This window comes from Kogia breviceps, chromosome 10 (genome assembly GCF_026419965.1).
Source record: "Kogia breviceps isolate mKogBre1 chromosome 10, mKogBre1 haplotype 1, whole genome shotgun sequence".
Lineage (NCBI taxonomy): Eukaryota > Metazoa > Chordata > Mammalia > Artiodactyla > Physeteridae > Kogia > Kogia breviceps.
Genome location: NC_081319.1, coordinates 103,470,193 through 103,492,762, shown reverse-complemented (window position 1 = coordinate 103,492,762; position 22,570 = coordinate 103,470,193). Strand labels below are relative to the sequence as shown.

Below are 22,570 nucleotides of genomic sequence, written 5' to 3'. Positions count from 1 at the left end.
ATTTGTCGAGAAATTATATATTATATATAATATATATTATATATATATATTTGTCGAGGTTCAATAATGAGGATCAGGGTGGCAAAGGCCCAGGCCCAGATGCTGGCAGTCTCTCCTACATGCCCCTGGCGGACATCCATAACCGCTCCCTCTCTCCCACCGCATACAAGAGCAGGATCAGCTAGCTTCCTTCTGAAACGGCACTCACGCGATCACTCCCAATGTCAGAATAGGGAACCCACATGCCATCCTTGATTCAGAAGCTAACGATCCACCTGGAATCAGACTCCAGCCCAGGAGCAGGATGGGATGTCTCTTAAACGATCTATGTGGATTTTAGGGGCTCTTCTGTTTGGGCAAGCCCGCCACACTTTCCACTCCTCTGAGCCTTGCCTTCTGGCCAGACCTTGGAGGCCTGGACCTCAGCTGTCTTCCCTATTCAGAGCTGGCACATTTTATTTGTTTTAATCTGGGATTCTCCCTTGGCCCAGCTCCTGACTCCTCTTTCGTGGGCTGACGTCTGACCCTGATATGGTCTTCACCACCACCTCCGTGGCTGACGACTCAGGGCTTCCTGCCGAGCTGTTTAAACAAGATAGCAGGTCACTTGGACGGCTTCCTAGAGGACGGCTCAGCTCTTGTTCTAGACACTGTCTGCTCAGGACTCTTCCACACTGGGAGGGTTTATCCACAATCCCTGTCCTGCTGCCTTTTCCTGGAGAACTCGTTCCCCGGGGAAAGAGTCAATCCCGTGCTTCCCTGCTTGTCCTTCAGACTCAGGGAGCCCACAGCTGAGGTCCTCCAGGATCCCTGAGCATCCGTCCAACCACCCCATCCTAGGCATCCAACACCCAGCTTCCTGCCCGGCTCTCTAGCTATGACAGACGGGAAGGCAGGGCTCTGTGCGTCTCATCCCAACAGTGTTTGGGATCTGGCGGGTGGTTAACAGCAAGCAGTTGAAAGGATGAATGAATAAATGCGTGGATGTTACAGCTGGCTCCTTTCATTCCTATATGGACTCCTTTTCCTTTCCAAATCTTTTTGCCTGTCACTCTATCACAAGCGGGCATGGCTCGTTTGTTTTGTTTTACTGTGCTTTTTTTGTTGTTGTTAAATAAATTTAGTTATTTATTTATTTTATTTTGGTCTGCGTTGGGTCTTTGTTGCGGTGTGCAGGCTTCTCATTGCGGTGGCCTCTCCCATGGTGGAGCACGGGCTCTAAGCGTGTGGGCTTCAGTAGTTGTGGCACGTGGGCTCTGGAGCGCAGGCTCAGTAGTTGTGGCGCACGGGCCCAGTTGCTCCGTGGCATGTGGGATCCTCCCGGCCCAGGGCTCGAACCCGTGTCCCCTGCATTGGCAGGCGGATTCTTAACCACCGCACCACCAGGGAAGCCCTCGCTTATGTTTTTAAAAACTCTCTTTTTAGAAAAAAGCTCAAAAGAAAAAAAAATCTTTTGTATCGAGGTTGTGCAGTGGAGGATAACCGAGAGAAGAGAAGAACTATCTATTTCAGGAATACAGCAAAAATTTATGGGTTCAGATGGCACAAATCCTGAATTTCTCAATTCAGCAAACTTTCTCTTTATAGTGCAAATTGCTTTTGTAAATAAGAGCAGGGAGACAGAGGATCTAAAATATTTAAAACAAATTCTGCACTCAGCATTTCAGGAATACTGATGAATATGTAGGTAAATGCAAATGACTCTTCATTTTTATCCATTTACTAAAATGGCATTTGCCATTCCTAAGAAGCTCTGTTGGTGAGTCACTTGTAACATATATTCCACGTCCCCATGAAGACACCCAAGGTCCGCCACCTCCTGTCCACTACGGACCTTGGGGAGATTGGACTCCAACCTCTGGGCGTTTAATGAGCTGAATGCTTTAGTAATGTCTGCGGGACCCTAAACACACCGGCTGATTCACACCCCATGGCCTTTGTCATAGTCTCATCTCCTGGAAAGCCTGGTGCAGCTTCCTTTAGCTGTGGTCTGTGACTTCTCTCATCGGGCTTTGTTTTTCTGAATCTCCCGGTGGGACTGACTGCCCCTCTTCTTTGTTTTCAATGCCCTCAGCAGCATGAGCCTATCACTTGCCCAGAAACTGGGTTCTACTCACAGTGGGGACCCCAGCACCAAACACAACTCCAGGCACAGAGCGGGCGCTCAGGACGATGGAGACGGGGCTGAACTCAACAACTCCATTGCAGACGTTCCGCACACGAAGAGTTAACGAAAACCACCTTAACATTCTTTTATGATTGAAGCGGGCCTTCATTCTAATTGGCCTGAATCAGTGAGACTGCAGTGTCCTATTAATGTTGTATCATCTACCTCAGGGGATTTCCACGATATGTCAAGGGAACAGTGCATGTGAGAATGGTTTTTAAGGTACTAAACAAATGTGAACAGGTATTTAAATTTCATTATTGAACTAAAAGTACATTAGTTATGTAATGTTTTCTAATAGGATTATTTTATATTATTTATTTATATTATTTATATATATTTATTATATATAATATATTTATTATTTATATATATTTTTATATATTATTTATATATTTATATTATTTATATTATTATATTTTCTAATAGGATTATTTGAAATTAAGATCCTTTCCTATTTTTATGAACAAGAACACATTCTATACTCTGTTAAAATAGACGTGACTTTAAAGCATTTATTTCAAAGGCCATGTGAAGCAGAATTCCGCTCAAAGCGAGCAAACAAGTAGCGAGCGCTACAGTGACACGAGAAATCGTGGGTGTGAGGTCTATTCTCTCCAGTTCTCTCCTAACTTCAAAATGCTGCAAATGGCCATGCCTTCTCCGGAACACATGTCTTCGTGGTGACGGTGACTTTTACCACGAAAGTGCTAAGCAGCCCTGGGCAGCGCAATCTTCGTTCGACTGCAGTAACTTACCTTCCGGGAATTTGTAGGCATCAGTGAGGTCCTTTATGCCGTCTCCTCCGACTTGCTTGGTCACGATTAATTTCCCAATGTGGGTGGTATCCAGGGTTTCAACCGCGAGGGAGCCATCTCTCTTCGCTGTAATGTAAACAAGATCACTGTTGACCTAGAAACAGGAGAGGAGACCATTAGCCAGCATCCAGTGTTCCTGTCACCAAAGTCTCTGACTCTCAATAGTGCAGCCATGTAGGGTCCCTGGAGACACAGCATTGTTCATCGAGCGGAGTCATTGAAGCGCCAACCGTTTCTTTCTTTCCTTTCTCTTGCTGGGAAATTCTACCTCCTAAGGCAAAGCAGAAAGTACCCTGTCTGTCAGTCTCCTTCTCAGACTTCTTTAAGCTGACAGTGCTGGCGTGACCTACTTCCAGGAAGAAGAGAAAGTCTGCTGGGTGGCTCCTGGGAGATTTTTCTCCAGGTAGATGCATAGGTCCAAAGCCATCAAGATGTATACATTAAATGTATGCACTTTAAATATCAATTTTTTTCCCCCGTTAAAGCTTAAAATAATTAAAGCAAGTAAATGGAGAGACGAAAGGCTGTGGTAGGCAGAGGGGCTGGCCTCTTCAAAGGCTCTGAGGAAGGTACTTGAGAGACGCACTGGATTAGCTGCAGGGAGCATGGGCCCTGGTCTTGGGTGTTAGAAAGTTACCTTGTCCTCTCTGAACCTCTGTTCCTGCTTCTCTAAAATGAAAATGATTACACTTGTTCTGCCAGTTTCATAGAGGCACCTTGGGACTGAGCGAGATAGACTCTATGTGAGCAGGATTCTCACAGACGTTTGTAAACGTCAAAATTGAGTAAAAATGTAATGATCATTTACTAGGTAATGGTAAAACTTGATGATAGATCCCTAGCTTTTAAAGATGAGGTTTAAGAGGCCTCTCGCTGTCGTGGCCTCTCCCGTTGCGGAGCACAGGCTCCGGACGCGCAGGCGCAGCGGCCACGGCTCACGGGCCCAGCCGCTCCGCGGCACGTGGGATCTTCCCGGACCGGGGCACGAACCCGCGTCCCCTGCATCGGCAGGCGGACTCTCAACCACCGCGCCACCAGGGAAGCCCTGATGGGAAAACTTGATGATAGATGCCTAGCTTTTAAAGATGAGGTTTAAGAGAGCAACTTTTCTCTGCTTTCTCACAAAATGTTCTGAACTTACGTGAAGTCTGATCTCCATTAAGGAGAAAGGAAGTAGTCAATATGTATTGACCCATAATGTTTCAGGGACATTTTTAAATGATTGAATTTAAACCCCACAACGACAATCCTGTGAGGTAGGTACTATTATCCCTGAGCGTTTGTGGTCACACGGCTGGGAGGTGGTGGAGAAGAAGTACAGACGTGGGCAGGGGCATGTCCATCACACGTGCCCTGACCTTCACCCTGTGTGTCCATCACACGTGCCCTGACCTTCACCCTGTGTGTCCATCGCACGTGCCCTGACCTTCACCCTGTGTGTCCATCGCACGTGCCCTGACCTTCACCCTGTGTGTCCATCGCACGTGCCCTGACCTTCACCCTGGGTGCCCATCGCACGTGCCCTGACCTTCACCCTGTGTGTCCATCGCACGTGCCCTGACCTTCACCCTGGGTGTCCATCGCACGTGCGCTGACCTTCACCCTGTGTGTCCATCGCACGTGCCCTGACCTTCACCCTGTGTGTCCATCGCACGTGCCCTGACCTTCACCCTGTGTGTCCATCGCACGTGCCCTGACCTTCACCCTGGGTGGTCATCGCACGTGCCCTGACCTTCACCCTGGGTGGTCATCGTACGTGCCCTGACCTTCACCCTGTGTGTCCATCGCACGTGCCCTGACCTTCACCCTGTGTGTCCATCGCACGTGCCCTGACCTTCACCCTGTGTGTCCATCGCACGTGCCCTGACCTTCACCCTGGGTGTCCATCGCACGTGCCCTGACCTTCACCCTGTGTGTCCATCGCACGTGCCCTGACCTTCACCCTGGGTGGTCATCGCACATGCCCTGACCTTCACCCGGGCTGACCCGTACATGTTCCCTGGAGTTTCACAGCTCGCTGCCTCTCCCGCAGCACCCCACAGGACCATGGCGCCACGTGGTGAGGAGGTGCTTCCAGACCCGGGGCCTGACTGGTTCTTTGCTGCCTCAGATTTCTGAGGGGTGCCGATGCGGGCCCCGCTCCTCAGCAGAGTATCCAGGGCTCGGAGGCGAAAGACACGTGATGTGAAAGGCTGAAATGTGAAACCAGGAATCAGGACAAGAGAGGACAGAGCAGACACCTAAAGAATATTTCTCAGTTTGGAAAAAAAGTTCAAGGAAACTTTAAATGAGCTTCCTGAGAATTTCAGCCTTCCCTCTGGAGGAGACCATGCAGGCACGGACAGCTCCCTCCTCACTTGCAAATTATAGCCACAGTGATGATAAATATCCTCTTAACAAACAACTCTTACAGCAGCTTTCCATTTTCCAGGGAGACAAGGCTAGATATGAAAGTGGATAAATCCTTGTCTCCCCTTGAGCACAGCTTAGGAAATTTATGTAGGCTAAAATCTCAGGCCAGCCCACTACACTGTCCCTTGTGAGGAAAGGAAAGGAGAAACACACACATAAAATGGCTTTTGCATAGGTATGTTGGGTGTGAGGGTTTAGGAAAGGATCCTTTCCCAGTGACATCCGCAAGCTTTCTCTTTGGTTGCAGCCGCTACCGTGGTGGGTCTCCATCCTGACGGCACATTAGAATCACCGAGAGGCTTAGAAAGTGTATGCAAGACCAGCTGGATCTCTATGGTGGAACAGTCACAAGTGGAAGAAATATTGGACCTAGGCTACGTGACTTTGGGCAAGTTGCTGAATATCTCTGAGCCTGGCTTTAATTACACCTCCCTTGCAAGGCTGGCAAGTAGATCAGCAACACCTGTGAAAGTCCTATGTTTAATTTCTTTTGAGCGGAAAGGAGTCTTCGGGACCATCTAGTCTTACCCGTACATTTGAAAGGGCTCTGGTCACGCAGAACCTGGGCAACCCAAAGTGAAATATGGCTACTCTCAGCCCCACCACCCCTCGCTTCTCGGTCAGACACAGGCACTTCCAAAGTGGGGTGGACAGTAGCGGGGGAGCTTTCCTACCGGGAGGAACAGTGTGTGGGTAAAGACTCCGATACGTTTGGATATCACGTTTGGATGTCTGGATGTTTCAGGGCCCCTGGGGCTCAGCAAAGGTGGGCTGGGTCCTCAGGCTAGAGGGGCCTCTTTGCAAACTTCTGCTTGTTGTAAACGTGTATCCACTGCTGGCAGAAGCTACACTTCTCACCTCTCAGGACGGAAGCTCTGGTTTGCAGGACCCAGGACAGTGTTTGCTCTCTGCATTTGTTCCCAAGTGGAAGTCACTGCCCTGCAGGCTGTGCTGAGAAGCTGGTGCTCCTCCCAGGGCTTCTGAGGGAAGGCAGTGGACGCCCACCTGGTCCTGGAGCCGTCCTGGCACACCTGCCAGACATCGACCCCGTGCCTGCCACTCCTTCAGCCCGTAGGGGCTGGCTCCGCGGCCACACTCCCGTGTGTGCGCCCTGCTGCTGCGTACGTGGGCCTCATCTCCCACCGGGGCTGCTGGCACTTGAGGGCGCCACGCGACCCCTGTCTCTCTGGATGCTGCTCTCAGCAGCGTACGCTACGCACAGGCTTTTGCTTTTGCTCTATTCGTTCATGTATTTACTGGTGGCTGCCATGTGCCAGACCCCGCTTTCAGCGGTGAGAACCCAACAGAGCCTACCTACGTGGAACTCACATTCTAGCAAGGAGAGAAGTAATAACACTAAGTCAGAGGAGAAGGACAGAAACAACAGCGCCGGTGGTGATGTTTCAGGTGGGAGGTGGTGTGAGTGAAGGCCTCTTCGAGGAGGTGAGCTGAACAGAGATCTGGATGCAGGGAGGGAACGGGACATGCGAAGTGGGGTGGAGGGTAGGGAAGGAGCTGTCATAGCCAAAGGAACAGTATGTGTAAAGACTCTGACAAAAGAGCAAGAAGGTCAGTACGGCTGGAAGGAAATGAGCAAGGGATGAGGGTGGAGGGGAAGCCAGGGTCCAGATCACACAGAGTCTTGCAATGATTTATGTTATGCTTCAGTGTATTGTAAAAGTGATGGGAGTCCATTAGAAGGTTTGGGGCAGGGGAGTGCCATGTTTCTATTTACATTATGAAGGACACTTCTGGCTGGTTTGTGGAGAATAAACAGGAAAGGGGCAAGCGAGGAGGAAGCAGGTGATTTAGGGGCAGACGTCCCAGATCTCAGTGTTGTTCAGAGCTCAGAGGGTAGTGATGGAGATCGCTGGCGTGGTTGGACCTGTGATCTTATTGGAAGGCATTATATTTCCGGCAAGATGCCTGAGGAAGGTTAGGAAGAGAAGCCAGGATGATTCCAGAGTGTCATAGGTTGTTTGAACGAATGGGTGAATTATTTTAGGTCAGACTAGGGGATGCCAAAAAACGGGCTACATCTAATAAGTGGCAGCAAAATAAACGACCTTGAATCGAGAACGAAGAATCTGCAGAGGAGCATTCGTACAGTTAGTGTACAGGGAACTGCTGGCCCAAAGCAAGGAGAGGTGTGGCTCCTGGAGCGATGGGGTGGCGGCTGTGGCCCCGAGGAGCCTGTCGCTGCTGCCGTGAAAATTAGCTCGGGGCCAGGGGGGGAAACGGGTGCGTGCGTGTGTGTGCGTGTGCGTGCGTGAGTTTGAGTGGGATGGCGTGAAGGGGTCAACAGACACAACGAGAAGAAGCTAAGACAGAAGAGAAGTGGCAGCTCATGCTTAGTGAACGTGGGAACTGCGTGGGAATTGGAAAAGTAGCCCCGACACTGAGAACCCCGTTCTGCTCTCTTTAGGAGCCCCAGGTCCCCAGGAGTCAGGGAGGACAGGCCGAACAGCCTCCAGAACCAAGAAACTCACCGCAGGGCTGAGGGCGTGAGAAAGGAGGGGGGGTAGAGAAGTAAGCTTCGATCCCTGGAAGAAATCTAGAAATGGGAAGGGTAGATTTCCAAAACGGAGGAGAAGAGGAGAAGGGCAGATGTAGGATATGCTCTTCGTGCATACCTCTCTTATTTGGGGTTCTGCTTTCGCTACAAAAGCCCTGAGAAAACCCAAAGAAGTCAATGAACGCGATGCTTGATCTGGCCCGGAAATGCTTAAGGAGTGACCAAGAAAGTCAGTGTGCGGAGAGGCCAGGAAAGGCACGTTCCGGCCGACGTGGCTGGGGTTAGGGAGAGGCAGGCTTAGGTAGCAAGGAGGCGGGAGAGGGAGGGAGGATGCCGTCTAGGACCTGAGTCACATAGACTCTCATTAAAGTTAAATCCGACGCGCCCCATGGAGTCCTACTTCAGGACCCTTGAGAACAGAGTCCTCGCGCACTTTTCAGCAGTTGGAGCATCTCTTATAAATGGCTCAGCCCTGAAGCTCAGCCCCCACCAAAGCCGCAATCCTACACGCTGTCAGACAAGTCTGCAGTGGGTGAGAGAGGAGTAATTATAACCTGAGAGTCCCGATGACATTCACAACAGCCCGATCTAGATTTAATAACGGCAGAAAGCACTCGCATTAACAGCTCTTAGGCAATTCGCTCTTGGAGGGAGGCTGTTCCTCTCCCCTTCGCAGCAACAAAGCATCATAAAAATACAAAAGCAAGGCTTCGCGGGTGTTAGAGTGATTTCCCATTCAGAAGTGCTCGTAGCATCAGAAATGATCAGACGGCAGCTGGGGAGGATTGGATAAATCTTTAAATCTCAAAATGAAGTCGAGAGGGTGAAATTCCAAATACGGTCTGCCTGTTCTCCCAAGGCTTCTAGAAACTGTCACGGTAGGAACAGTAGAAGAGACACTGTTCCTTTTGTGTAATTCACATTTCCGCTTTTGCTTATTTCCGAAACATTTCCCAGGCCTGCCCCCTCCTTCCCCGCCTGTCGCCGTTTGTCTGCTTTGGGCGTGGAGTAACGTCGCAGCCTCTTCCCGTGTCCCCCGCCCGAGGCCTTCCCTTCAAGGCCGCGATGCACAGCTTCCCGTCCCTTCCCCGTGGGAAGCCTCTTGTTTACGGGACGAGGTGCCCGTTTCTCAGGACAGAAGGTCCCGTGTCTACATCCTTCAGCTGTCATCATTGGACTCCTCCCCACACATCACTTTTCATGAACCTGTATAGTTTTTAATTGTCTGCACATACCATTCGGAGGCTCAAGTTTTCTCCTCCGTGTAAAATTCTTTCCTTCCTCTGGCTTCTTTCTTCCCCCCTTTGCCTGAGTAATTACTAAGCATCCCTCCAGACTTGCTTCAGGCGCTACTCCCTCCAGGGAGCTTCCCTGGCCCTCCTTGCACGGGCTCCTGTAATACGCCACTCACTGTACTGTGGCTGTCATGTAGCTGTCCTCGTGTGTCTTCCCAGGTCACTCTCCCTAGACAGGGTCTTGTGGCCTTTGCTGTCCTGCCTCACTCAGTTCCTAGCTCATATGTCTCAATTAACTGAAACGCAAGTCATTGATCACCTAGTTCCATAGCATCCCTTGCGTTATTGTTATTTCAATGTTGCTGTGTTTACGTACCACCATCTCCATCAAGAATCAAGTTTCTTAAGGACACAGGCTTCTGAATTCCCACAGAGCCTGGCACATAGTGATAACAGACATTCGCTCATTCTAGAATAGTAGCAGAAGGTGGTTTTTACTGGCATGGGCTCAGGTGCCCACCTGGCTTTAAATCTTAGCACTACTCTTCATCGTTTAGATGATTGTGGAAAGGTTATTTAACGACTCTTTGCCTCATTTTTCTTCTCTGTAAAATGGGAAGAATTATAACACCCATTTTAAAGGGTTGCTAAGAGCATCAGATGTCAGGCAAAGCGGTTACGTAGCAGTAGAGGCATTATTTCACTGCCATCATTCGTGAAATTATACTCTAGGTCAGTCCTGCCTCTCAGCCTCTCATAAATCTCTGCTCCTCACCCCTACCTTCGGCAGCCTCCTGGCCTTCTGCTTCACCTGATGTCTCTTACATTTAATTTGACTTTCTGAGCTCTCTTTGGAGCACCCTTGAACTGCCCTCTCTGCTTCCAACCTCCATCCAGTTCTTGCAGAATTTCAGACCCTTTCCCAGACCATCCCTATCCACCCTTTAGCGTGCAGAGCTCCAGACCCTCTTCTCCCCTCCGTATCCTAGCAGCTGTACTCTCTGTCTCCACTGTTGGAGGATGACCTGGAATGGCAGGAAATGGATTGGAGTTCCCAGACTAAGACCGTAGTTGGGGTGTGTTTGGGAGCTGTTCCCCGTGAACTGTTGGGCTAGTCTCAGGGTGAAGAAGTACACTCTGCCATTTCAATTCGTGGACCGTCTCCACCAATTTTTTGTTGAGTGATTCATTTAGTCACTTAATTTCTTGGGAGCCGTTGATACCTACTTCAGGGGTACAGAGAACTAAGCTAAGGTTAGTAAAGCAATCGCTTTCCGGCAGAAAAATCTCAAAACATCAAGGAGAGAAAAATGTTTAAGTAAGAACTGCATCTAGCATGCAGCACCTGGGGGTTGGAATGATGTCTAGTTAACTTTGTAAACATGAAGCATACACTATGCACCTGGGAAATTTAGAAGTAACAGCCCAGTACCTTATTTTCTGATGTGTTAAGAGGTTGGGAAGGAAAGCAGCTCTTTTCCCCAGCTTTCCACTTACCTCTGCAAAAACGAAGGGTGCGTCAAACTGGAAGCAAACATTGCCGTGCTTAATGGCTTGAACGGAGGCCGGGCCACACCGATACATCCCTGTATCACACAGAGGAGGGAGAGCATGAGTTTGCCGTCTTCAGTTCTGTCCAGATACAGAGCTGATCTGGATCATAGCCCTGAAGTGACTCTGGAGAGACAAATGTTCCTCCACTTCATTGCTGAGGAAGCCCCGGTGCTTTCCATGGCCGGAGTGGGTGAACGACCCACATGTGTGATCAAGAGGGAATTGTTGGAAATGACTCTGTAAAGCAAAATTTGAAGCCACGAAAAGAATATAGGGCAACATTATTTCTGCATCTACTCTTTCAGCTACAAACAGACTCAAGTGTGTTGGTGGCCAGCCGCTGGCTTACATAGGGCTTATCCTTTTATAACTCGTATCTGGAATGTTGGAAACAGTGATCCGTCCTCAGTATTTGTGTTGCTGTTTGTTTGTTTTCACTTTTGTTCTTTGTGTCTGGACATTATGGACACGCGTCAAGTTTAACTGGAGAGTCTGGATATTAGCCACACACATGGGCCACGTGCCCTCAGGAAGTCAGTAGACCCACGCTGACTTTTACAAAGTCCTTTGAATTTTAACCAGCTATCTCTCGTTAATAAGAGATTAGCTGCCTTTAGTCACCGAGCTATCTCATCATGATATATAATCCGGAACACCAGAAAGTGTTGAAATTTCTCTCTTAAAAGCCAGTATTGTACTGACGTTCCCTTATGAGTATGTAATGAATGTTTTTGTGTGTATATGTATGCACACATCAATGTCTTATATCAACACCTGGGGAAATAAAAGTCATGTCCTAGACCACTGATTTTTATCATCATGCTAAAGAGAAATGGGTCCTTATGATGTGTGTGATTTTAGAAAAATTCGGTGGTGGGGGGGGTCATAGCTGCCACCACTTAGCACACACGTTAGAAGATAAGTACCTACATACTCAAATTTTGAAAGAAATCACACAACCTAAAAAGAAATCAGCGTCTGGAAAAACAACAATTTAAAGGATGATCTGTAATTATTTTTTGAGTTCTTTATTTTCACCACTGCCTTCTATCTTATCACCGTTTATCAGGCAGGGCTGAAGTATATTTTATAGCCTAGCAAAAGTGCTTACCCAGATACTTTTGCTCTTGTCTTCAAAACTGCTTATCAAAGCAAGAGTCGATGAGTTATACATGTTAAGTTTTATGCTTTTTTGCCCCTAAAAGTTACAGAATAATCAGAGTAAAGTGATGATCAGTGAAATGAAGTTAAAGCTGACCGGCAGGTAATCCGCCTGTACCTGTGCCCAGGAAGCACACTTCTGATGCTGCTTCCCACCGGGAGGGAGTGTTTCCCACACATCAGATGCAAATCATAAACGCAAAATAAAGATTGGCAGTACATCCCTCTCCCTGTGGGAGATGCGGGTTTTACCGTCGCTGTTCTCCTGGGGGGTGCTGTCCACGACTTGCCAGCCTCCGAACCCAACGGGAAGATCCGGCCTCGTCATCCAGGCTTCGTTCCAGCAGTGGTAGTTCCTTAAAAAAAAACACCACCCCAGTGAGATTAAACTTCCCATCACATTCAATGTTCCAGGAAATCAAAGAGTGACCAAAAACCCTGTGACTATGCTATCTGTAAATGGAATGGCTTAAGCTAACTGGAAGCTTCCCAGAGATATACTGGGGATCTAGACTTAAGTTTTCTGTGCAGGTCCTTTTCCACTGGCACCCCTGGGGCGGCACTCATATGGCTGGACCTTGCTCTCTCCCCCACTAATATCAGCTTCAAGGCCACCCAGAGAGATTCTAATCAATGCCTTCATCAGTTTTGGTCTTAACCCTCGTCTACTGCCTGATGAAACAGAATTTACTATGGGCTCAAGGGATATGGCAGGGAAGAAAAGTTATCTAAAACCGAAATACATATTATCTTTGAATTCTTTTTATATTTATATGTATATTAGATTTATAAACAGCATATTCCCTTTGTAACAATTAAGCAACAGAATGCTTTTGTTTATGGCCTTAGACTACTGCCATAGAAACTGTAATGTTAACTCCTGACTTTAGTTGTCTGTAATTTGTGGCAAACTTCCATCTGGTGTCCAACAAAAAGGAAACGTTGTCAGGGTGAGTGTCTCTTTACACTTTTATCAAAGGTGGGTGACCCATGAGCTGAAGGCCAGGCAAAACTTTTCAGACTTAGCAAGTGACCCTTGAAGCAAGAGCATGGGATTAAAAATATCATCGTGAATTGTATTGTTATGTCCTTGGAAAGACCTGAAATTATGTGACATTACAGAAACAAATGGGAGCCCATTAACCGGTCGGCATTATAGAAAATATTCACGTAGTAATAGCAATCTCATGGTGGCATGAGGTAGTTAGAGCAGTCTTTGTTTACAGCACTGGTGAATCTCAGATCCAGCTCCCGTCCACCCATTCCTCAGTGTCCTTCAATGTCAGTAATTCGTGCATATGTGCTCATCTCTCTCTGAGTTCAGCTCGTCTTTGATTGGCTCAGTTCAGAGGTATTCACTTATCTATGGGCCCATCACGCAGCAGGCACCGCGCTGGACACCCAGTCATGATCAAGTCATAGGTTCTTGCCCATAAAGAGCCCCACAATTGGGGAGGAATGAGGAAGACAGAAACCAATTGTTAAAACATTTCACGGGTTTGCTGGGAGGCTTAAACACGCTAATGCATGTACAGCACTTAGAACAGGGTCTGGCCTATGATAAGTGCTCAAACATGGTAATTCTCTGACTTTTAAAAATAATTGATTGAAGTGATGCATGCTACAGGGGAAATTCATTTGGGGTACAATCGGGTCTCAGTGGGGAAGCCCTTGGGGCAGGAGGGAAGGCACCACAGCAGAAGTGATATTTGAGCTGAGTCCCCCCAAATAAATGGGAGTTTAGCAGATGAACAAAAGGACTAAGAACAAAGCTGTGGAGACAAGAAATAGCCAACATGGTGTGTTTGGTGACCTGTATGCTGTTGTGGCTGGTGAGTAGCACGTTTGCATACTTGTGTGCGTGGGAGAAGAGGGTTGGCAGGTGAAAATGGGCAGTACATCACAAGACTGTGAGATACACATAGCACTTACTGTATGCCAGGCACTGCTCTAAAGTCTTTACGTATGATGTTCCTGGTACTCTCTGAGAAAGGTATTGTTATTATTATTCCCCATTTACAAGGGAGGAAACGGAAGCACAGAGAGGTTAAGAATCTTGCCTGAGGTTGCACAGTGAGTTAGCGACAGAGCTCCAGGATCCATGCTTTTAAACACTGAGCTCTGTTGCTGGTGAGGATGAGATTGTGAGATACTTTTATCCCAAGTTCAATATTGGGGCTTCATCCTTGGGCCAGTTAAATTCGCAGATCTGTACTTGTGGAAGCTGGGTGAGGAGCAGAGACTGAGCCGAGTGTCCTCTCATCACCGCGGAGAAGGAGAGGAGCTGTCAGAAGGGAACTCCGAGTGTTGAGGAAGCTTTTGAGTCTCCAGGGAGCGTGATGGTTCCAGTCACCAAGACGGAATGAAGGCAGAAGAGAAGGTTTGTGTCGGGGGCTGGTGTTGGGTGGGTGACATGTTCCCTTGGGACACGATGAACTCAAGTGCCCGTGGGAAACTCAAAGGATGAAACCCGAGAGGCATTTTTATATACACACGGGACACTCGGAATTTGACGTAGGAAGCCACTGGCGTCTTTACTGCTGATGGAGGAGAGTGGTGAGTGCAAACAATGCAGAGGGAACAGAAGGGGAGAAATTCGGAGTGGATTTCTCCCCCAAGGGTGATCTAGGTTGTGAATGCACGAAGAGACGATAGGGCAGTGGCTAGAAAATAACGCAATGCGGGAAGATTGTTTTGATTATTTTTACGTTAGGAGAGATTGTCATGTCTATGGAGGAAGAACCAGTGGAGAGGGAGGGAGATAAAGATAGAATAAAGGGAGAGACGGAATTAAAAAAGGCTCAAATACCAAGGATGCAGGAGGATGAGGTGGAGAGCAGTGCCATGGACAGTTGTGCAGCGCGAGGCATTGTCTGCAGGGGACGAGGGTGCAGATGTAGGTCAGGGTCAAGGTGTGAGGTCCCCGGCCAGGAGCATATGAGACTGGGAGCCTCTATCTTTGCTCTGAAGCTGGAAGGAGGGTCACGGTGGTCAGGTAATAAGCAATGCTAGCCCCCCGTAAGAACAGTAGACGTTGCACCATCAGGCGGAGAGATCCAGAAAGAACAGCAGTGAGACATTTGCAATCCCAAATGGCCACAGCCACGCATCTTACACAGCCTGCGACGTTTAGCAACCCCGGCTTTCACCAGCACTGCCTTAGGGGGTAATAGGTCCCAGAACCTCCTTATTTAAATTCAAGTGTCCTGGGCCAGGTTAGCCTTGAACAAGATAAATAAGCTTTGCATTTCAGATCTCAGGTAAAGACATTGCTTTGCGGATTTTATTTCTTTTCAAATGACGGGGAGAGGGGGAAAGGTTTCTTCTCTCTGACTTCGGTATCTATTGAATAATTAGCTACTCGTGGTCTTTTCCACTTTCACCTAAGACTGAGACCTTATTTGTGTGCTTGGGGTGGAAGAGTTTAATAAGGGGGTCAGGAACTTGTAGCAGTGGGTGAAGTGAACAGAACTTATGCTCTGGAGGGGTTGGGCCTTAGTCAGCGGGTGGAAGGCCAGTCGCTGGGCTCCCAGGTTGCCGTGGGTAGAGGGAGAGGTTGCAACCTCTGAAGAATGGGGCTTTTTCCATCATGCCATTCTCTCTGCTCAGGAATTGCCAGGGAAAATGTGTCCTGGGCCACCCACGCCACGAGGGTCCCCTTTGGGCTGGATGTTCAGTATTTCTGGGTACACACGCCTGCCTTTTACATCTCAAGTTCCCCTATGAAAGGGGTTGACATTTACAGACATTGCTGAATTCTGTTTACCTACTATTCAAGCTGGGAAAATGTATATGCTTCTTGGAAAGTTTTTTTTATTTTAAAGCTTTTTAACCTAGATCTGTATCTAGATAAATGTATCTGGCTGTTTCATCATATGCACTTGCAGGGTGTGCGGATTCATTCGGTGAGCTCTGCCTGCCTGTTCACCATCACATTCCCAGAACTAGAACTGGGCCATGCGAGGTGCTCACAAAGTATTGGTTGCTTGAAAGGCAAGGATATCTCCTAGCCAGGCAGGCATAATTAAATCTTTGTGTGCTTGTTTCTAAGATTCACGGTTTTGTATTTTCTCAGAGCCTTCATCTGCAGCCTGACTTCCCACCATACCATCAAAATATGCAGTGTCCTTTTAAAGTTAAAAAGATTATCAGCCTTCAATGTGATCTAGCATCCTTGTTGCCTCTTTCTAAAAAGCAGGGTAGAAATTAAAATCAAGGCCCCATCTCGTCGAAAGTTATTTAATCAAATTGAAAAGAACTTCTTTGGGGAGATGATGGAGGTGACAAGTGAACATCACATCTTTACTTTATGTTACTTCCTGTATGCTTCCTGCAGTGGCAGCTAGTGATTTCTAGAACTCCTTTCAAGGATGTAGTAATTTGGCAGTATCGGAGCAAAAGACGTGGGGAATCTGCACCCAAAGCAGAGCCTCACTAGCAAAGCAGCACCATGCACTCTGCTGGAGGACCCTGGAAGGGATATTGCAGCATTGGTTTAGTTTATCTTTTGATTTGGTAAACTCCTTTCCTTAGAATGACACACGTGGAAAGACAAGAATGTGAAATGTTCATCTTTGCAAAATTTTTAAGAAGGAAAATCAGAAACTGTCCAATATGTGATTAACTGTTTTAAATCACAAAATAAACTACTATTCAGCCATAAAAATCAGATCTGTATTTATTAGGTAGGAAAAATACCCATGGCATGTCAATTTTTAAAAATCATGCTACAGAACACCAGGTACAGTGTTCATTGTATATGTCTATATGTGTGGAAGGCAGAATGTTAAATGATCTTCACACTTGTATAAATCCCTCCCTTTGAATGTGGGTGAAGTCTAAGAATAGGATGGGATGTTGCTTCTGTGATTACATTTGTACATGGCAAAGAGGATTTTGCAGACGTTATTAAGGTAAGTAAGCTGTTGATTTTGAGTTAATTAAAAAGGAGATTATCATGTGGGCCTGACCTAATCACGCGAGCCTTTAAATCTGGGAGGTCTGGGACATAGCAAGCTAGAGATCTGAGGCAGCAAAGACATTCTCCTGCTGGCCTCCAAGAAGATGGAAGCTTCCATGAGTTCTACAGCTGCAAGGAACTGAATTTTTCCAAGAACCTGAATGAGCTTGGAAGAGAGCCCTGAGCATCAGAGGAGACCACAGTCGAGGCTAGCACTTTGATTGCCATCATTTGAGACCCTAAGCAGAGGACCCAGGTAACCTGGGCCCAAAGCCTTTGCCTACAGAGACTGTTGGATAGTAAGTTTGTGTTGTTTTAAGCTGCCAAGGTTTTGGAAATCGGTTATGCAGCAATAAAAAATGAATACAATATGCAAAGGGACCCATTAAAGAATGCTTAGCGAAATGTTATAAATGTTCTGAGTAGCTAGAAAGCGGATGACTCTTATTTTTATAATTTTTTCTACAATGTTTGAAATTTTTATAATAAATATATACTAGTTCCCCTCACCCCCCAAAAAACAACCACTAAGAGGACTCTTTTTTATTAAAGAAGGAAGAGCACAGTTCTAACAACTGGCTAAGGTCACATCCAGAGTGACAAGTGCCCACGGGAGGGTTCAGAGTGGACAGAAAACACAGCTGAGACCAGGATGGGCTTCGGGGCTCTGTGTGCTGTATGTTCAAAGAAAATAGAGTGGATAATTTAAGCAAGGAGTCCTTTACTGCCTTTAAGTTGGCTATTAACTGCTTAAACATTCCACAGGGTCATCTCATCTTCAATCTGTGCAGAAAATTACGTGGGACTGTAATTTTGTTTCTGCAGCTTTTTTAGGGCTCAGGGGAGACCATAAATAAGATTGAGAGAAAGCCGGGACAGAGATATCTTGGACCAGCTTCAAGTGTAAACCAAGTCTTTGAATTCTTTTATTTCACAAATGGCAGGGGGTAGAAGAAAGGTCCTGGTCTATCCTGCAGACTGTTTGAGTTTGTCGCAGATGGGCGCAGCCCTTCCTCTCTGGCCCTGTCGTTATGCTCCTCACACAGGCAATGATATTGGTGACAAAAACGACAGCACGCCCTGGACTTGTTAAACTCTGGTCACTCCAGTAACGAAGGGGGGTTGGGGGGGGTGGGAAAGCAGTAGAGACAAGTTGGTGGACTCTGATGCTTGCCTAGTAAGACATTCCAAAGTGGAAATAAAAGTTTGGACCAAGAAAAACATTGCCAGTTGGGAAAGGTAATGAAGCAAGACAACAGAAAGGAATTATTCAGAGGAAAGGAAGTATGCTGGAGGAATCTTTTATGGAGCTGGGAGCTGGGAGAACCACACTAGTTCAGAATGCAGCTATTCATTGTTGGAGTGCTGAAACCAGGAAGGGGCATTTGGAGTTCCTCTGGGGTCCTCTCCACCGAAAGCCAAAAGTCCAATCAGGCGGAGACCAAGTCAGTGACCCCTGTAGGAACCAATCACCCATCAAAAAAAGAGAGAAAGTAATGAAGGTGTTTGTTTTTGCTTATTATATGCAGGGAAAGGATCCTATGATGTTCATTAAGAAGTCATAGTTTAGGGCTTCCCTGGTGGCTCACTGGTTAAGAATCTGCCTGCCAAGGCAGGGGACATGGGTTCAAGTCCTGGTCCAGGAAGATCCCACACGCTGCAGAGCAACTAAGCCCGTGCACAACAACTACTGAGCCTGCGCTCTAGAGCCTGTGAGCCACAACTACTGAGCCTGCGTGCCACAACTACTGAAGCCCGTGTGCCTACAGCCCATGCTCTGCAACAAGAGAGGCCACTGCAATGAGAAGCCCGCGCACTGCAACGAAGAGTAGCCCCCGCTCGCCGCAACGAGAGAAAGCCCACGCGCAGCAACGAAGACCCAACACAGCCAAAAATAAACAGATTAAATAAATAAATTTATTAAAAAAAAAAAAAAAAAGAAGTCACAGTTCAATCACAGTTTGATGTAGCACGAAAGACCCAGTTAAGGGGCTGAAGATGGCATGTGTGAGAGACCAAAATGGAACCTTCAAAATGTTCAGGAAGTAGATGACACCCATCCATATGAGGCACATTTGACACCACTACTTAGCAGAAGGCCTTCTGTAATTCTGCTGAGTTCCCCTTGCTGGATTTACTTTGAAAATAGCACCCCGAACCCCTTTACCACTCTCTCTTACATAGCAGATTATCAATTGATATTCCTGCTGAAAATTAAGAAAAGATTGGATTTTGAGAATGACTCTAAGGTACAAAAAGCTTTTTATAATAAATTCTGGCCAAGCTTATCCATAATTATTGAAAGGAGTTTTAAAAAATACAGCCAGCAGTCTTAGTAGGTACCAAAATTACTACTTTGCATTATAAAGCTGTTTATGAGTATACTATTCTAAAAGCTCTTATATATATGAAATTTTTCTAGAGGTCTTATTAATCATCCAAAGAAATTAAATTGCATTCAGTATAGCTTAGGTGGCACATATTTTATTAGCTTTTAATTATTTGAAAACTGGTAACTTTTGATCAGTATATATGATGACCCTCTTAAGCAGAATTTATGATTAACCAAAACATGACATTTTTCTTGTTATGAAAAATGCCTTAGTACTTTCTATGTGGTTTATTAGATGGCTCCCACCTTCTTTTTCATTCTAATTTCCTGAGAGGTATTTGTAATGATCTCTGATTTTATTTACCTCCCAAACTCCCTCTTTGTTCACTCTTAGGTGGAACTCGAGTAGAATAGGAACTGCAGGCCCTCTTTGGAGATATTGTAGCCACAGGACTAGGGTAGATATATGAAAGGAATGGGAGGAGAGTCTAGTGCAGTGATTTTCAACCTTCAAAAATTAATGTCCCTTCCTAGTTTTAAAACAAATATTTTGTAACACCCCTATGTTATACTGAAATGAAGTCCACAGATTTCTATACACAATTTCTAAAAGATAATATAATGCCCTATAATGTATAGAAGAAATGAAGAAATAAAAATACATAAAATAATATGTATTTCAGATATATGTCAGGAAGATTATATTAGATACCAGACTATTCTTACAAAATGTAAACCCCTCAAGGGGTGTGGTAGGCCCCCAATTTGGAACCACTTGTAGTGTGGTTAAAAGTGTGTTCTGGAGAAACACTCCCAGAATGGCAGAGTAAGGGCCTCCAAAAATCTGCTCCTTCACAAAAATAATGAGGATACTAACAAACATGATCAAAAGCAACTTTTCCAGAACTCTGGAAATGAACCAAAAATTTGCAACAATATAAGGAGGATTTACTCGACGAGAACAAAAGAATCTCAGAACTGTGAGCTTTGTGGCATTTTAATTTGCCTTATTTCCAGCCCTCTCTCCCTAGCTCCGTGGTAGTCTTGAAAATGAACAGCCTTACAACTATGGTAGCCATAAAAACTTGCAGCCTAGCAAACAACAAAGAGGAGAAAATGGGCTTGGAACTCCCTAAAATTCAATAAAAGAATTGTCACTATTAACCTGTCTGGCAGCCCTCTGAAAAGTTCCATTCCCAGGGATTATTTTTATTTGATCTGATTCAGAGCTTACTATGTGCAAATAGCCCTATCTGTAGGATGTTTTTCAAAACCAATTAGAAGCAACTGTTTAACATTATAGGTACCTGAAGAGGTGATACCAACTGGGGATAATAAAAGGCAGTCCCAAAAAATTTGAGAGGAGGGACTGAAATTTCCTTAGGTGACTTTGAACACTTCTGACATACTCCTGAGGGTCTAGACGGCCATACAGATGTGCAGGTCTGTAAGCATGCCCAGGAAAGCCCCAACAAGGTCCTAAATTCTCACCTCTGGCTGAACTTCAGACTCTGTGCAAGCAGGAAGTGAAGGCTACAGCAGAATTGTGTACTTCCTGCTGGAACACTGAAGACAATTAGCTGTCCACTGAGTTTACCCAGCAGAGACTTCAGTGGCCATGCATGATGAATACAGACCTTACAGAATTAGTCCAGGAAAGTCACTAAACAAACAAACAAGAGCAACAACAACAACTAAACATCAACAACAAACTCTGGGGATCAGGATATCCTGTTTGCCGAGTTAACACATTATATTATTTAAAATGTCCAGGTTTTAACAAAAATTACAAGACACAAAGAAACAGAGAAGTATGGGCCATACACAGTGAAAAAAAGAACCATTCAAGAGAAACTGTCACTGAGGAAGCCAAGACATTGGCCTTACTAGACAAAGATTTTAATTCAGCCATTATAAACATATTCAAAGAACTAAAGGGAACCATGGCAGCAATGTCTAACTAAATAGAGAATATCAATGAAGAGATAGAAATTATGGAAAGGAATCAAACAAATTCTGGAGCTGAAAAGTATAATAACTGAAATAAAAATTTCAAAAAATTCACTAGAGGGTCTCAAAAGCAGATTTGATCAGGTAGAAAGAATAAAGAACCAGTGAACTTGAAGATAAGTCAACTGAAATGATCTAATCTGAATAACAGAAGAAAAATATGAAGAAAAATGAACAGAGCCCAAAGGCATGTGGGACATACTCATAATGAACCTCCCTGAAGGAAGGGAAAGAGAGAAAGAATCAGAAAGAATATTTGAAAACATAATAGCTGAAAACTTTCCAAATTTGATGACAGATATTAATATACACATCCTAGAAGTTAAAAGACCCAAAGAGGATAAACTCAAAGGGATATACGTCTAAAATCCTCATAGTCAAACTGTCCAAAGCTGAAGATAAAGGGACAATCTTGAAGACAGCACACAAAAATTGTGATTTGTTATGTACAGGGATTATCAATAGAATTAAAAATGACTTCCTATCGGAAGTCATGGGAGCTAGAAGGCTGGTGACCATGGTTAAGTTACTGTGCCTCAGTTTCTTCACTTATAAGTGAGGACAATAATAATAGTACCTTAACAGGTTGTTAAAAGGATTAAATGAATTAATACATGTCACCCACTTAGCTTAGGGCCTGGCACAAAGAAAGTGCTCTATAAGCAGGAGCTATTTTGATTCTTGGAGGTGGCAAATAACTTTTTCAATCCTTCTTTCAAGACTCTGGTGCGGATTCACGGCATATATTCTTAGTTCTCTAATGACAGCTCTCATGATCTAGCTCCAGGTGATTTTCTCAAAAACTGTTTGGCTGACAGTAATGTGGTTAACTAGATAATTTCTTTGAAAAGAAATATCTTTGGTGGCTGTTCAGAATTGGTAACTTGGATACATCACAGGATAATTTTACAAACTTGTAAGCATCTTAAACAGTTTGGCCTATATTCAGAATATTTCTTCTATTTTTTTTTTACTTGGAATTCATTTTTGGATAGTTCTTCTTTTCATACACCATGATTAAAAGTTAGGGGAATGTAACAATATGAAAGTTCAACTAGTTGGAACACACTGAGCATCTAAAAACAATGTACAAAGTGGATCCGTCTGAATTTCAAAAATGCACCTATGATGTGCAAACCAGCATATGCCAAGTGGGCAGACTGCAATTAGAATTAGCATTGGTGGGACTGTGTTAAACCCAGGGCTGGCTCCCAGGTGTGGAAGCTGCTTAACTTCTGCTGTAAAGGTTGCTTTGAAAGAGCTTTGTTTATAGATTCAATGCTACCCATTGCAGCAGAGTTTTCTGCACTTGGAGTGAAAAACACAACAAAACAATAACAACTGTACTCTTTCCAAAAAGTACTGAAGGAAGTTGGGATTTTTTTTTTTTTTAAGAATCAGGTGCG

The 22,570-nt window shown here is 45.6% G+C and overlaps 1 protein-coding gene across 1 annotated transcript in view; it reads right to left on the bottom strand.

Annotated features, from left to right (window-relative positions):
- The window catches only part of F13A1 (coagulation factor XIII A chain), a 140,730-nt gene that overhangs the window by 31,697 nt on the left and 86,463 nt on the right, over positions 1-22,570 (bottom strand). The window contains exons 9-11 of the mRNA XM_059078024.2: positions 12,115-12,218; positions 10,645-10,733; positions 2,926-3,079 (exon numbers count right to left, since the gene is read on the bottom strand). Of these exons, the coding sequence (XP_058934007.1) occupies positions 2,926-3,079; positions 10,645-10,733; positions 12,115-12,218 (347 nt within the window). The remainder of the gene's footprint in view (positions 1-2,925; positions 3,080-10,644; positions 10,734-12,114; positions 12,219-22,570) is intronic.